The following is a 16,359-nucleotide window of genomic DNA, read 5'->3' on the forward strand; positions in this document are numbered from 1 at the left end:
CCTTACTTTCTTTACGTAATTCTCTCGTGGGGGCCTGAAGCAAGAGGCTTTTCCCTCTTGACCCTCAAGGGCGTTCTTGATTACCTTCCCCTGCCACATTTCGTGGCGCATAATTTCTTTTTCGTCATATGTAAGCCCAATTTTGGGGTTGGGGTTCCCAAAATTCAAAATTTGAGAGTCCCAGCCTGGGAGCTCCAATCAGGGAGCCTCTCCCAACTCTTAAAATAGTCGTTGGGGTTCTCAACGACTAGTTTGGGGACCATGCAACGGGCAAATCGGAGTGGATCTCCTATTTAAAGGGGATGCACACCATTTCCTTCTTCATCCTACTATATCTTCTCTTTCATTTGTTCTCTCTCTTTCATACTTATCCATTTTTTCCTATTCAATGGCTAATCTTAGCACTAATTAATGATAGCTTTTTTATATGTTAAATATGAGTCCTCGAGTTGATTTAGCGAATGATGAGTTCAAAGAAATTTTTGTTTTTTTTGAAACGTCGAACTCACTACTCCTATACAACTTGCTCTTCATGAGGATTTGGTGCAAGAATATTTTAATGAGAACTTGGCAACAAATTAACATTAACTGTCCTATAAATAAACATATTTTTTGTAAGCTTTATTAGTTGTTATAATTATTTAATAATTTTAATGATATTATTAATTGCTATATTTTGAGCTAATACCTTAAAATTAAACATTAGATTGGTATTAGGAGCCCGACATTGTAATTGAAAATTTTAGAGCCAACGATTCTTGGTTGGATTGGTAAGATGTTTAGTCTTTGATGTGTGTATGTAACAGATATGGTGAGTGCATTTAAAATGTCCCTTATTTGATCTACTTGTACAAACCCAACCAACTAGAAAATTTTAAATTTGTAGGCACCCATTATATTTGATCTACTTGTACTTTTCTTTGTGTTGGAAGGATCTACTTGTATTTGAGATGAGAAGAATAAATTTTATGAGTGCCCTTGTAATTATTGACTGTGTTTGAAATTCCCACTGACATTGTAGTTCAATCTTTATGGAAGTCCTTTATTGTTTTATACACAATGAATCTTGAGCATAAGGATACCTCAAACTTATGTCATGTAATTTGTGAAGTGTATATATATTTATCAAAAAGAATTGTTGCAATTGACGGTTTCCATTCGTCGGTAAAAAGACACTTTCTGTAATATGAAACGGTTTCAGAATAGAAAATTATGATAAAATTATAATTTTATAAACATGTATAAAGAGAGGAGATACATGTTTTTTTTTAAACAAAATTCTAATTGGCAAGTCTAATTGGCCTTGGCTCGAATTAGTGCATTATAAATTACAATTTTATTTATGGAATCAAATTGAGTTTTTTTTAATAGGTAAATCACTTAAAGAGGCCCATTTCCAATTACTATAAATATTCAATAAAATGTGAAGTAGGAAAAAATCAAATAAGTATGGTGTATTGGGAAAATGTTGCTGCACATTTTTGTCTTGAGTTAGGAGATTGAAATGAAGCTAAATAGCTAGAGAGATAAAAATGAGATTTAATCTGTTTAGCCTAAAAACGAGAGGCCTAAAATTGTTTCACTTCCATTCTCTAGTATAAGGAACGGGTAGAGGAATTTCCTTACCTTATCCCCCTATCTCTATTCATCCATTCACTCTCTCTCTCTCTCTAAAATCTCTCTCTCACTCTCTCTCTCTCTAAAATCTCTCTCTCACTCTTTCTCTCTCTAAAATCTCCTCTTTCTTACCTCTCTTTCTCTATTACACACAACCCACATTCTCTTTCTCTCTCTCTACCTTCCTAACCCCACTCCCAAGACTCAATTTCCTCTTCTTCTTCTCTCTCCCCCAATCTAGCTCAGTCTCTCTAGAAGTACTCCAACAAGGTCATCTTAAATATGTATATCAATAATCTCCATTAATTCTGATTCTCAGAGGTACAAATAGTTAGTTCTAACTTGGTTAATTTTATTCCCAATTATTCTTTTTTTGAATTGTGTTTAGCCTCTGACGTGGAAGACTAAACCTCTTACCACTCCAATTAAGGGTCGTTGGCTTACTCCTAATTTCTTGATTGAATATTCCTTTTTAGCAAATTATCTCTATTCTGATTCCTAATTCGAATTCCTTTCTTGTTTGCAGATATCCAATAATCAAGTTTAATTAAGAGCACATTTCGTTACAAAAAAAAAAAAAAAAAAATTATAATTTTAGTTTCAATTTGATAGTCTTTTTTTTGGGGGGTTAATGCGAAATGGCTCCAAAGAATGGAAAATCAAAACCTCATAAATCAAAAGGAGAGAAGAAGAAAAAGGAAGAGAAAGGTTTAATAAGAATCTCTAGAAACTTTCTCTCTTTATAAATTTTCTCTCTCTCTAACATTCATTCTCTTTGTGTCTTGCAAATTAACACCCAAATTTTGATATTGTGAAACAGTTTTGCCCAGTGTGCTTGATATTACAGTTGAGACTCCGGATTACTCTCAGCTCACGCTTAAGGTACCATTCTTGTTAACTTACGCCTTTGGTGCTTATTACGCCCCCCAACCCACACTTTCTCTTTGCATTTTCTATTTCATCCTCTTGTTGCCTCACAAATATTTTCATCAACCAGCCCCCGAAAAATATTAAAGTTTTACATGTATTTGCCTAAACAATAAACTAAAATAAAAATTGAGTTAAATCTAGTCTTACATGTTGAATTCTGGTCGAAGTTTTATACAATATATTTTTTCTGAAGGACTAATTCTACTTAAAAGTTAAGAACGTACTCTATGAAGGTTAGCGAATCCACTATTTTTCCTATCATTTCTGACCAATTTCATTCTTTCTATTTATAGAAAATTTTCTTATTATGTGATGATTATAATCACTAAACAACAATTTTAGTGGGACATAGAGAAATCTCTAGTAGGAGAGTAGTACTACTTATTTGGACTTTACTACATAATGAGTAAGAAAATTTACACGGCCTTTTAATGTAAGTTGCTTAAACTCTTTTAATGTGGTCATATATATCTATGACATCCTATCCTATTATTAAAAAAGAAGCTCAAAAAATGCCAAGTATTTCCTTTTTATTATAACAAGGAAGCAATTTATATTTTCACTAAATTAAGATATAATGATTATATATTATTAAAATACACTTGTAATAAACATATACAAGTGTGTTTTGGGTGAGAAATGGAGAGTTTTAATAATTGCTAGGGGTTGCAGGGAATTTCAACCGATAAGATATTGGACGTACGAAAACTTCTAGGAGTTCATGTGGATACATGTCACATTACCAACTATTCATTATCTCACGAGGTACTACTCTCCCAACATTTTTTTTTTCTATATTTTACTCGTCGTATTGATATCACAAGTATCTTAACAAGAGTCAAGAGTGGTTGTTAGGTGGTTCGACTATGTTTTTTTTATTTATTAATTTTAACTCCTTCATCCTACCTCGTCTTTTCTCATCATACAACAATCATGCGACAAAAACAAAAAATTTTCAAACAATAAAGTAAAATGAGAAGTAACTCTTGAACCCATTATAACTACTCAACTTTTGAGAGACACTGCTCTAAAATGGGTGTGTAAAGTCTCTTTACTTGTACGGAGGGAGGATTATTTTTCTATGGTCGTGATTACTTTTCACTTCTGCATTTTATTTGTAAATTTTTTTCAATTTTTATGGAAAGTTCTCAACTATATAACTACATGGATGAAAAAGTAATAATGTACAACTATTTATTAGTGACCGAAATTGAGCACTTAAATACACCTTTTGAGTACTTGTACTCAAAGTTCGGTTGAATCCTAAAAAAGAACGAAAAATTCTTTGTTGGTGGACCACCAAATCAAGGGAAAGAAGTAGGTTGGGAACAATCAATATCAACAAATTCAATTTCTCCGTTTAAAAAAAAAGAAAATCAAATTCAATTTTTCTAGGAAATTATAGTGCTAAATTTCAGTATCATAGGTGGTCCAAAGTGGACAAGGAAATATAGGTGGGACTCGGGCCTAACCAAGTTTCCTATGGGTAGAAATTAGTATGTAGCTTGGTTGCATCCGAGTCCAGCCCTTTTACTTAGCAGGCTAGGCACATAATACCCTTTCCATGTTTCCGACTACGTGTGGCTAACTGGCTATGGCCTGTGACGAACCTGAACAAAACGAACTAGGTTGTAAGCTACAAGCTAAAATCGCACCCTTACAATATACACCAAAATGCAAACACAAATAAGCAATCAACTTTTCTTTATAAAGACAATATTTCCCTAACGAAATATCTCTTTATTGGTTTGTAGAGCAATGATATATTATTTTAGTTTTATGATGTTTAAAGATTGTTGGAAATATGGGGTAGATGAATGGAACTGTTGGGTAGAAAAGAACTTATTCACTGTGTCGTGGTATGGAGGCCACTGTCTTGAAAGTGATTTCGGAGTAACCAGGGTGCTAATTACTTGATTCCGATCACTCCCCAAGGATTGACCACAACTTACTTCCTCTGTCTGCACTAACAGAGACAGTAATGGAGATAACAGAACTCGAAAACTTGAACAATCAGAAAGAAGAAGATAGCCGATAATGAGTTGTGTTTTCTCTCTTGATTTCGGCCGGTATATATAGCCTCTGAGAAAACCCTAACCGCCTAGGAAACGTGGTAGAGAAGTTAAGGAAGTGGGAGATAAACTCGGAAACTGATTAACCCTACGAAATCAGTTAGCGATATACTCAAATACTGATTAGGTTAATCCCACCGACTTAGTCAAAATCCGAGTTTGAGTAAAACTACTCTTCGTGGCAAAAGAGTCTTTTCACTATAAGCTCCTAAGCTCCCGAGCACGCGGGCTCACGGCCCACAGCCCAAAGGCCCATAAGCCCATAAGCCCAAATAGCCCAAATAGCCCAAAGAGTCCAAATTGGTTAAAAGCCCAAATGCCTCACATGTGTGCGCGCGCGTGTGGGAGCCTTCTCTACACCACCATGTGCTTTACAATGAGTTGTCAAACAACTTATTATAAGACACCTTTAGTTTCACTAGTTGAGAGATGTGGGACATTAATTGTCTAGAGAAAGAAAGCTTTGAATGCCATCTTCCTTCTAGAGGTGGAGCCCACCCATGTGCTAACTAGAAGACAAATAGTCTTGACTAGTAGTGAGTGGATGAGGCTCACTCTCAATTAATTATTAGATGGTAATGGGCCCAATCATGGAATCACCCAAATGGGCCCAACCATTGTATAAACCCAACAAAGATTAGCCAATTATTGAAATGTACCTGATAAAATTTGTTATTTTAGAAATTTATTCCGAATATGTTCAATTGTGCAATATGTATATGTTGTTGTTTTTTGTTCGAGAGAATATGTATATTTTGTTGTGGTTATAATGAAAAATATGGTGATTATAAAAAGTGATTTTGGCAAAATGAATATTAAAGTCAAGCCTAAAATTTCAATTTTGAAATAAGTTATGGTTAACAAATTCTTTTCCTATATTCAAATAGGTGCGAGGAACAAGACTGAAAGACAGTGTTGAAGTTGTCACTCTGAAACCTCATTTTTTATCTATAAGTGAAGGTAATAAAATTGATAACTGAAAGCAAAGTTCTTGATGTAAGAAAAACGATATTTTTAACTTTGTGTGACAATTTCAAGGGTTTAGCGAGCTTAGTCGGACCGGTTGAATTATATGGCCCAAAGGACCAATCCTGCCCGATACTATTTTAGCCCAGCTTGGTACGACCGGTCTTAACCCCGATACCCTACCCGGGCCGGACTAAGCCTACTAACCCTAAGGTTTGTAACGGGCTTGAGCGGGTTCTAGCAAGCTTTATTACCACCTGCCCGCCTGACCCGACCCGAGAACCCTATGAGGTAGGTAATGTTCACTCATGTTATTTTATCTTTCCCGCCATTTCGCAGAGGATTACACCGAGGAACTCGCCGTCGATCATATCCGTCGACTTCTCGATATCGTAGCTTGTACAACCTGCTTCACTTCTCCTACTTCATCTTCTTCCTTTTCCAAAAATGGCGGAAAAGCAAATCAGAAAGAACCCATTTCAAAGGATTCCAATTCGAATGATGGGGAGGAACAAACAAGTGAATCAGTCACAGAGAAGAACGGAAGTGATGAACAGAATTTAAGCCCTAAAAATGGAACCAAGAAATCAAGTTCTTCCACTAAAGGTAACAAGAAAGATGGGAAACCAGTTTCTGCTTCGGTTGCTGCTGATGCAGCGAAGGAAGCAATGGAGAAAGGAGATATTGTTTCTATGTGTCCTCCACTGAAGCTCGGTCAATTCTACGATTTCTTCTCATCTTCACAGTTAACACCTCCAATTCAATGTGGGTTTTTCTTTTCTTTTGATTTTATTGCTTTCAGTTACAAAATTGGAATTAGGGTTTTCTGTTTTGATTGATTCTGTTTGTGGGTTTCTTTTTTCTTGTTTTAGATATTCGAAGATCTTCTCGTCCATTTCTGGAGGACAAGACCGGTGATGATTTCTTTCAAATTGATGTGGGTATTTCTTTTCTCAATTACTTTTAGGTTATATTGTTTGATTAGAAATCCATGCAAATTGTAGTTTGTGGTGTAGTATGATTGGTAACAGTTTTAGGGTTTTCTTAGTCCTAATTTGTTTCCATTTTTCAATTGAAATATGGGAAATCAGTATAATTACTGATGGAAGTTGAACTTTGACTTGTTATGAATTAGGGCACATGTCAGGAGACCCCTTTGTGTTATATATGATTCATGTTTGAGCTTTTAGAGTGTTTGTTAGACATAGAATTATAACATCTGTAAATAACAATAATGTTGGAATAACCCCCACAAAGTGAAGGATGATGAACTTTTAAATAGGTTAGGTTATTCATTTGGTCAGTTTTAAGAGTTAGATTTTTTAAGCAAGTAGTTATTACTGACAGCTTACGTGTTCTTCATGTTATGATGGGAATAAGTGTTTGTTGTTTTTGCAGGTTCGAGTATGTAATGGAAAGCCAGTTACCATCGTTGCTTCCCGCAAAGGGTTTTTCCCTGCTGGGAAGCGTCTTCTTTGTAGTCATTCCCTTGTCAGTTTGCTGCAGCAGACCAGCCGGAATTTCGATGCGGTTGGTTTCATATTTATTTTACTGTTCTGCTCATCCTTGTTTTCTTTTCCTTTCCTTTAAACCATAGTTGTGTTTTAAGTTTATCTGTCCTGCAGGCTTACAAGTCGCTCATGAAAGCGTTCGTCGAGCACAACAAGGTGAACAAATTGAGTCTACCACTTGTGAATTGAAATTTGTTGCTCTTATAGTTCTATAATTATGTCTGTTTCATTTCAGTTTGGAAATCTTCCTTATGGGTTTCGTGCAAACACGTGGCTTGTCCCTCCTGTTGTTGCTGATAGTCCATCTATTTTCCCCCCGCTTCCTGCCGAGGATGAAAGTTGGGGAGGAAATGGAGGTGGTCAAGGAAGAGAAGGGAAACATGATAACAGGCAATGGGCAAGAGAATTCTCAATTTTGGCTTCTATGCCTTGTAAGACAGCCGAGGAGCGACAAATCCGTGACCGAAAAGCTTTCTTACTCCACAGTCTTTTTGTCGATGTTTCAGTTCTTAAAGCTGTTACATCAATTCAACATCTCATAGACAACAATATGTCCTCTGAAAATAGTACCACTGATCCCATCTTGCACAAGGAACAAATTGGGGACCTAAGGATAACCATAACAAGAGACACACCTGATGCAAGCAAAAAGTTAGATGGTAAAAATGATGGAAGTCAGACACTGGGATTGTCACCAAAGGATCTATCTCAGCGAAACTTACTGAAAGGGATCACTGCAGATGAAAGTGCCACAGTTCATGTAAGTAAAAGGTTTATCCTTCTCCAAATGTTTAATGGTTGGAAGTCTTATGTTGTGTTAAATTTTTTTAATAAAATTCAGTTCTGAAATCTGACTCAATGTTTTAAATGACTCGAATCAGTATTCAGAATGTTTGTTTTTGTAGTCTGACTCGTGAGTCTGACACAGGCTGATTCCAGGTCTATTTGTATCAGAAAATCTTAATTTAACGAATCAAAGCAGATCATGTTAACCTGAAGCATCAAACTAGTAATCTTGCAGGATACTGCTACTTTAGGCGTTGTGGTTGTCAGACATTGTGGCTACACAGCTATAGTGAAGGTTCCAGTCGAGAATAATCGTGATGGGAGTCTTCCCCAGGACATCAATATCATGGAGCAGCCCATGGGAGGTGCCAATGCGTTGAATGTCAATAGGTAATTAAAGGGGAACTTTGAGTGGTTTCTTAACCAACTGAGAATCCAAAACAACTCAATTGTTAAAAAAATTTCCAGTCATTGTCTCTGGTAAGTACCTGACTGAGTAAAACCATCTTACTTAAGATGTGTAATGGAATTCTTGGTAGGGCTTACCAGAGGATGATCTATAAAGAGTGACTTTGAGAATCTTACAAGTATCTGAGTATTCATGTCACAAGCGTGTACTAATATGGGTTGGTTGTTGATAATTGTTTTTCTTATAATCACATCTCAGCTTGAGAATGCTATTGCACAAGTCATCTTCACCTCAATCTTTTTCCGGAGTTCAACGTGTGCTGGGTACGGATTCGGAAGACTTACAGACTGCTAGATCTTTAGTGAGGAAAGTAATAGGGGAGAGTCTAGAAAAGTTGCAAGGAGAACCAACACAACATCGGAAATCTATCAGATGGGAGTTAGGAGCTTGCTGGGTGCAACATTTGCAAAATCAAGCTTCAGGGAAGACAGAGTCTAAGAAATCCGACGAAGAAAAAATAGAGCCAGTTGTCAAAGGTCTTGGGAAGCAAGGTGGACTCTTAAAGGAAATCAAGAAGAAAACAGACAACAAGAGCAACAAAATGGAACAAGACAAGGAAAACATTTCTTGTAATGGTTCCGATGTGAGCAATGCATTAGATAATGCTGATAAGAAGAATCAAGAAAAACAAGAAGTTGAAAAAGAAACGATTCTGAGGAAGATTCTTTCAGAAGAAGCATTTTTACATCTGAAAGAATCTGAAACTGGTCTACACCTTAAGGTATGTCATAGTTTCCATAAAAACAGCGGGGCCTATATGGAGATACTGTTGTTGCTAATAGTTCTTATTTAGTAAATATGTCCATGTCCGGACTATACTTACATGCAAAAGTTTATTAGGCTTTCTTTGGGATTGCTTTCTTGAATGGATAAGTACTACCATAATTTTGTGTATGAGAGTTTTTGGTAAGAATAGAAAAGGTGTTTTTTTTTGTAAGCAACTGTTTTTTCTTCCTTCTCATTTGAGAATTTAAGCAATTGCTTTTAGAAGCAGTTAATAGGAAGTAACTCAAGGGATGTTTCGGGAAGCTGTTTTATTTCAAACTTGATTGTCGAAAAACAAAAACTAATAGTAAACAGAGAAAATTTGTCAGTAATACCAAATTTTATGCATGTTGACAATTTGCAGACTCCTGATGAGTTGATAGAGATGGCACAGACTTATTATGCTGAAACTGCGCTTCCTAAACTGGTAAAAATTAACCTCGATCTCGATATTAATCTGTCTCTTGGTTCTAATGTTTTCCATAGACCTCTTATTTTAACTAAGTATCGCTTCGACTTCGATCAGGTTGCAGATTTTGGTTCCCTTGAACTTTCTCCAGTTGATGGAAGGACATTGACAGATTTTATGCATACCAGGGGATTGCAGATGTGTTCCTTGGGACGTGTGGTAAAATAATCTTATACTTCCGTCTATATTATACCTTTTCTGTCTCTTTGCATTCTTACTGCTAACAAAGAAGCACAAAAAGTTTGCGAAACTTCAAAAGGCTGAAGCTATCAAAAGTTTAAAGTCCTAAAATTAGTCAGCTAACCCACATTTACCTAATGATTTCTCTAAAAAGTATTATCAGATACTCAAATCTGGTTATTATTGGCAACAATATTTGAAATTTAACTTGCTGCTGTTTTGACTCCCTAATAGTATTTCTAAGTAAAAAGCATCCCATTGATTGCAGTTAACAGAATTTAGACCTTCCAATGGAATAAATTAATTAAACAGTATGCACGAAGAATGCACATAATAAAAACTTACATCCATGTTTGAAGAAAAAAATGACAATACCGATGAGAACTTGGGTACTCTTGGGGTGTAGTTAATTTAAACAATAGAAAAGCTTGTTCATTTAATGGTTTGATCTAATATTTGTCCTTTATCTTCTACCTCACTAGGTTGAACTTGCGGACAAGCTCCCTCATGTGCAATCACTCTGTATACATGAGATGGTTGTTCGAGCCTATAAGCACATAATTCAAGCAGTTGTAGCAGCAGTTCCTAGCATGGATGACTTGGCTGGGTCGGTGGCTTCATGCTTGAACATCTTTCTAGGAACGCCATCAATTGAAAATGCTGATGCTGAAATCACTGAGGATAGTAATTTGAAATGGAAGTGGGTAGAGACCTTCCTTTTGAAGAGGTTTGGTTGGCAGTGGGACAATGAGAATTGCCAGGATTTGAGAAAGTTTGCCATTCTTCGTGGGCTTTGTCACAAGGTATACACACTGACCTTGATGTTACAAGTTCGGTATCTTCTTGAGTTTCTTGAATTTGAGTAGAACTCTCTGATAAGCAGGTTGGACTTGAGCTTGTTCCTAGGGACTATGATATGGATAGTCCATTTCCTTTCAGAAAATCAGATATTATTAGCATGATCCCTGTATATAAGGTAACTTGATTTGGTTACTTACACTAAACCCTAACTAGGATTTTACACTTCAAAAGAAGCTTTGACATATGGTATACTTCGCTACAGCATGTAGCGTGCTCATCTGCAGATGGGCGTACATTGTTGGAATCATCGAAGACTTCTCTAGATAAAGGCAAACTAGAGGATGCTGTTAATTATGGCACCAAGGTATCTAAATCTGCTATTTACTTCAAATTATACCATTGAATTTCAATAAACAACCCCCTAAATTTTTAATTTGAACTTTGAAGGCACTCGCTAAGCTTGTAGCTGTATGTGGTCCTTACCATCGAATGACAGCTGGAGCCTATAGCCTTTTGGCTGTGGTCCTCTACCATACCGGTGACTTTAACCAGGTATTTGTTATGACTAGAGATTCAAACATCTACATGATTTGTTGAAACATTCCCGAAGTATCTAATTCAAGGGATGGTTCCTGTGAGAATAGTCCCTATAGAGAATTGGAAGTCCGAAGGCCAAAAAAATAATGTCTAGGACCTCTCCTCTCATCGACAATACGTCTTGAGTTGGATGTTCACAATCCTAATATGGTATCCGGGCTAGGCCCACACGTGATAGGCCCAACGGTCACACGTGCTCCACCACCCAATAAAAAGATATGTCATACACTCAAAGAACACCACATGTGAGGTAGGGGAAGGCATGCGAGAGTAGTCCCACGTGGACAGAGAAGTCTCTAGACTAAGAATATCTCCAGGATCTCTCCACTCATTGCTGATTGGGTTTGTGTTTGATGTCCGTAAACCTAACAGTTCTTCGAGTTGATGACCCTCTTTAAATCCTCCAAGAGGCTATCCTTTTTGTACAACATGCATATCAATTCATTCTACATTTTGATGTTATCTCAGGCCACAATATACCAACAAAAGGCTTTAGATATTAATGAGAGAGAGCTTGGTCTCGACCATCCAGATACGATGAAAAGTTACGGGGATCTTGCTGTCTTCTACTATCGGCTTCAACACACCGAACTGGCGTTGAAGTAAGTTTCTCTATTTGTGGTAATTTACATTGAAGATTTTTTGTAATTTGAATGCCGCATGAGGGGTAAGAACTATTCACAAAAGGGAATCATGGAAACCAATTGTGTCGACCACAGATGTGGGTAAAAACTTGGTCTCGAAGTAAGATCGAAAAAGGAATGCTACTAAAGATTCGACTTTTGAACTATTTGGAACCTTGGACAGTCACTTCAATTAAGGCCCAGTGACCAAGTATATATATATTATTAGTTAACCTTGTTTATCTCATTTTCAGGTATGTGAACCGGGCATTATATCTCTTACACTTAACTTGTGGACCCTCTCATCCAAATACCGCTGCCACTTATATTAATGTTGCTATGATGGAAGAAGGCTTGGGAAATGTCCATGTTGCACTTAGATACCTACACGAGGCTCTCAAGTGTAACCAAAGACTGCTTGGAGCTGATCATATACAGGTCTCTCTCCCTCAACAGTCAACACACGCATATACAAGATGCTACACTACTCTCTTGATAAACTCTATCTAGGAGACATAATATAAAACTTTTGAATTTTATTTCAGACTGCTGCTAGTTATCATGCTATTGCAATTGCTCTATCATTGATGGAAGCCTACACATTAAGTGTTCAACATGAACAGACCACTCTACAGATTCTGCAGGCCAAACTTGGAAAGGAGGATCTACGGACACAGGTAATCAATCTATTCTAAAGAGAAGATAATTAACCAAAAATGAAGTTATACTATCAATTGTTCGTCAGGCTTATGTATAAAGTTGAATATCTTCATATAGGACGCTGCTGCTTGGCTAGAGTACTTTGAGTCTAAGGCCTTAGAACAGCAAGAAGCTGCACGGAATGGTACTCCAAAACCAGATACTTCTATTGCTAGCAAAGGTCATCTGAGGTAATGATCATAATACAAAGTGATTTCTTTTCCGGTAAATTGGCAAAACTCCGCAGGCCACCAGATAGGACCACAATCCTTTTGGCTGGAAACTCAATTTCCTATTGGTCTTAGTCGAAAAGACATGTCAACATTTTCTTAGGCTTGGGTCCTCGGCTCAATTTCCTGCTCGTCTTTTTTGGGTCAATAGCACATAAATCTTAATCGCTTAATCTGCTGTCAGTTCATTAATATATCCTACCTCAACATCAATACTGGTGACTCAATTCTTACTCATACATATTTTGCTTATTCCAAATCTTTACTTAATCGAAGATCAATATATTGGAATGTTCATATACGGATGCGCCACTTTGTAAGTTGGTGTTTATGCTTTCTTATTGGATGTTTTCCTTAGTTTTCTTGTAACTTCTTATTATTCTTTGGCTAATAATCGAGGTATTATAGAAAGTACTTGTTCCTCTAGTTCGTCTCAGTGTGAAACCAAGTGGTACTATCGATAATATTGCAGATAGAATTATCAGAGAACTTTCTAGTCTTTAGGTTTCGAACTAAACCTTGTATGTTTCTTGTCGATATTTGATATTGATTTTCTTTTTGGACCAGTGTATCAGACCTCCTGGATTATATAAATCCCGATGCAGATATGAAAGGAAGGGACAGTCAGAAGAAGCAAGGAAATGCTAAGGTATTAATATTATTAACTTTCATCCATGGAACCATAGCAGATTATGTAATTGGCGATCTTCATTTTCTTGTCTTTATTTTTCTCAAAAATATGAATTGAAAATTTTTTACTCCTATTTTGCTACAGATCAAAGGTAAACCAGGTCAAAACCAATTGGAAACAGTTGCAGATAACGAGTATCACGATGAAACTTCAACACCTGCTTACCCTGTGACAGAGACCTCAAGTGACAAAGAAAACAAGACTGAAGCTTTACCTATTGAACATAAAGATGAAAAACCCATTGTTAATCTAGTAGAAGCATTCACTTTAGACCAGCAAGATGACCTGGTAGAGGATGATACCTCCAACGAAGGAGGATGGCAAGAAGCTGTTCCAAAGGGTCGTTCAGCGGCAACTCGCAAGCCTTCTGGTTCAAGAAGGCCAAGCTTAGCGAAGCTCAACACAAATTCCCTGAATCTCCCAGAATCTGCAAGATATAGAGGAAAGCCCGCAAACTTTCCATCTCCACGGACTTCTCCAAATGAAGCTACTCCTTCTGCTGCCTCTGCTCCTCTTCCTACACAAAAAAAATTGGTTAAGAGCTCAAGTTTCAGCCAGAAGCCCAATAACACCGGAACCACAGCAAATTGGGCAGAGAAATCTGCTACTCCAAAGTCAATTCCGACTAGTCCTTCCACCAACCAAGCTCCTAAATCTATCCCTCTGACAAGTCCAGTAATTGTTCATTCAGCTGGTAAACTTCTATCCTACAAAGAAGTGGCTTTGGCTCCACCTGGGACGATAGCAAAAGCCGTGGTTGAACAACAGTCAATTCCTAGTGATCAGAATCCACAGGTCAGCATGGGAATAACAGGAACAAAATCAATTCAAGTTCAAGAGGCGAGTGAGGATGGAGAGGAGAAAGAGGTTCAGCGCCTAAGTGAACGAGAGAGGCAACCTTCCGTTTCAGTTGAGGAGGTGAAGATTCCTCTAGTTGACAAGAAAGGAACGGAAGATAATAGTACTACCGCTAAAACTTCAACAGGAACGAAGAATGGTTCTACTACTGAAGAAAAAGAAACAGATTCTGTGGAAGTTGCGACTTCACAGGCTGAGGATTCTGATTGTTTGAAAAAATCAGCTTCCACCACCATTTCTTCTGAATCGAAAGCTCCTGGTACAGAAGGTAGCATAATTTCAGTGGAATGCCCTGTAAAAGCTCCTATCCACTCGGATCCTGAATCTATTCCCCAAGCAGATTCAAGTTTGATAGTAGAGGAAGATGCAGCAATTGTCAAGGAAAATGTGATTGAAGAAGGTGAAGATTCACAAAGTTGTCCAAATGAAGGTAAAGATGACAAACCATTGCCAACTGAAAGAGAAAAGCAAGATGAAGTTGAAGCTCGTAAAGAGATGAACAGGAAACTCTCCGCAGCTGCACCTCCATATAACCCATCTATGATTCCTGTTTTTGGTTCTGTACCTGCATCAGGATTCAAAGATCATGTAGGAATTTTGCCTCCACCAGTGAACATTCCCCCAATGTTGGCAGTTAATCCTCTTCGAAAATCCCCACATCAGTCAGCAACAACAAGGGTTCCATATGGTCCTCGGCTTTCGGGCGGTTACAGATCAGGAAATCGTGTACCGCGAAGCAAGGCTGTTATCCAGAATGGTGAACATACAACTGCGGATATCAATCACTTAATCCCACCTAGAATAATAATGAATCCACATGCAGCTGAGTTTGTACCCGGCCAACCATGGGTATCTAATGGGTTCCCCGTCTCTCCTAATGGTTTTCCAGCATCTCCCCACGGTGGTTCAGTATCTCCTGATAATGGTTTGCCTGTACAACCAAATGGTTTGCCCGAGTCTGAAACGAGCATTACATCATCTCCTGCGAGTCTAATTTCATCTCCACCACTTGTCCCTGTCAATCTTGCCGGGATAGAAAATGCTTCTACTGAAAATCCTTCGACAGACATGAAGGAAGATGATGAAGCTAAGAAAGCAGAGCCAATAGAAGAGGAAGACAACACTTCCGAACAGAGCCAACAGACTAATAATTCCAACACGGAACAAATACCAACTGTAGTTGTTTCTGATGATCTTGTTATAGATAATGGGAGTAACAAGAATGTGACAACCGAAAAGAAGTCTAAGAAGTGTTGGGGAGATTACAGCGATAGCGAGGCAGAAGTTGCTGAAGTAAATAACTTCACTGAGAGCGAACCAGAAGTTGCGGAAGTAAAGAGTTAAACAAGACGATAACACCTTTACTTTCCAATGCAAGAAAGGTAACTTAGAGTTCGTTTGCAGAGAGTAACATAGGAGCGACTCAACAGTTTGTAGTGGGTAAATACCGAACGAGAAAGTTGTTTCGATTCTTTCCTGGCAAATTTTCTGATAAGAAATGCCGATCGAGTATCTTTTATCGAGTAGAAGCGAAAGCATCTTTCAGTAGAAGTGTAGAACCATGAACAAGAAAGGAAACAAGTTGGTAAGAAGGTTAAAGCCAATGCTGGTAAGGAATCAACTGATGAAAAGAACTCAAGGAGGTCCCCAAATCAGGTTTCCTTTCCTTGGTTATCATTCTCTTTTAGTATTTGATTTGTTCTTGGGTATCCAAGTAAACAATAAAACAGTATTTTATCATTTAGTACTTGGTTAGAAATTTTAATGAATTCTTAGCTAACTATGCATTTTATCATTAATTTGACATCTATCTTCTCTAGTATTTTGAAATATGTTTTACCTATATCAATTTGTGATTAAGGTCGCAATAATTAATGTTAGTGGAGTCCTTTTTTTTCTTTCTTATTGTTTGAATTTCAGTAGCTGGAGTGAGGAGTCTGCCTCCTCTGAATATGACTTTTCTGATTTTGACTTTTCTGAATCTGACTGTTCTGAGTCTAACTTATTCAAGTTAGAGGCACAATAACCATTTCGGCCATGTTTGACGTGCGGAAATCATGTTGGAATGGAATGTGATTCCCTTGAATCAGGATCT

The 16,359-nt window shown here is 37.4% G+C and overlaps 2 protein-coding genes across 2 annotated transcripts in view; both read left to right on the forward strand.

The window, feature by feature from the left end:
• LOC147540046 (Vps51/Vps67 family (components of vesicular transport) protein) overlaps positions 1-16,359 on the forward strand; it is a 45,486-nt gene that overhangs the window by 15,422 nt on the left and 13,705 nt on the right. The gene's annotated exons all lie outside the window — the stretch shown is intronic.
• On the forward strand, positions 1,432-16,063 carry LOC147540049 (Tetratricopeptide repeat (TPR)-like superfamily protein). The gene is made up of 24 exons (XM_086639426.1): positions 1,432-1,938; positions 2,144-2,325; positions 2,438-2,499; positions 3,220-3,312; positions 5,507-5,579; positions 5,925-6,350; positions 6,458-6,522; positions 6,984-7,115; positions 7,211-7,252; positions 7,332-7,856; positions 8,118-8,272; positions 8,550-9,072; positions 9,481-9,543; positions 9,643-9,744; positions 10,248-10,568; positions 10,649-10,741; positions 10,829-10,930; positions 11,014-11,118; positions 11,632-11,765; positions 12,041-12,224; positions 12,332-12,463; positions 12,564-12,676; positions 13,283-13,364; positions 13,491-16,063. Exons 2-24 carry the CDS (start codon positions 2,256-2,258, stop codon positions 15,606-15,608), a joined length of 5,715 nt encoding a protein of 1,904 aa, XP_086495552.1. The 5' UTR covers positions 1,432-1,938; positions 2,144-2,255; the 3' UTR covers positions 15,609-16,063.

The sequence above is a fragment of the Eschscholzia californica genome, unplaced genomic scaffold (assembly GCF_041429995.1).
Source record: "Eschscholzia californica isolate CP2 unplaced genomic scaffold, dmEscCali1.0.p SCAF_5, whole genome shotgun sequence".
Classification (NCBI taxonomy): Eukaryota; Viridiplantae; Streptophyta; class Magnoliopsida; order Ranunculales; family Papaveraceae; genus Eschscholzia; species Eschscholzia californica.

What these genes read in the sequence shown, in the direction of transcription:
- LOC147540049 (XM_086639426.1), top strand. Translation starts at nt 2,256, where the DNA reads ATGGCTCCAAAGAATGGAAAATCAAAACCTCATAAATCAAAAGGAGAG. An exon ending in AATGCGTTGAATGTCAATAG is followed by an intron (nt 8,273 to 8,549) that starts GTAATTAAAGGG and finishes ATCACATCTCAG; the next exon opens with CTTGAGAATGCTATTGCACA. An exon ending in TTCGTGGGCTTTGTCACAAG is followed by an intron (nt 10,569 to 10,648) that starts GTATACACACTG and finishes TCTGATAAGCAG; the next exon opens with GTTGGACTTGAGCTTGTTCC.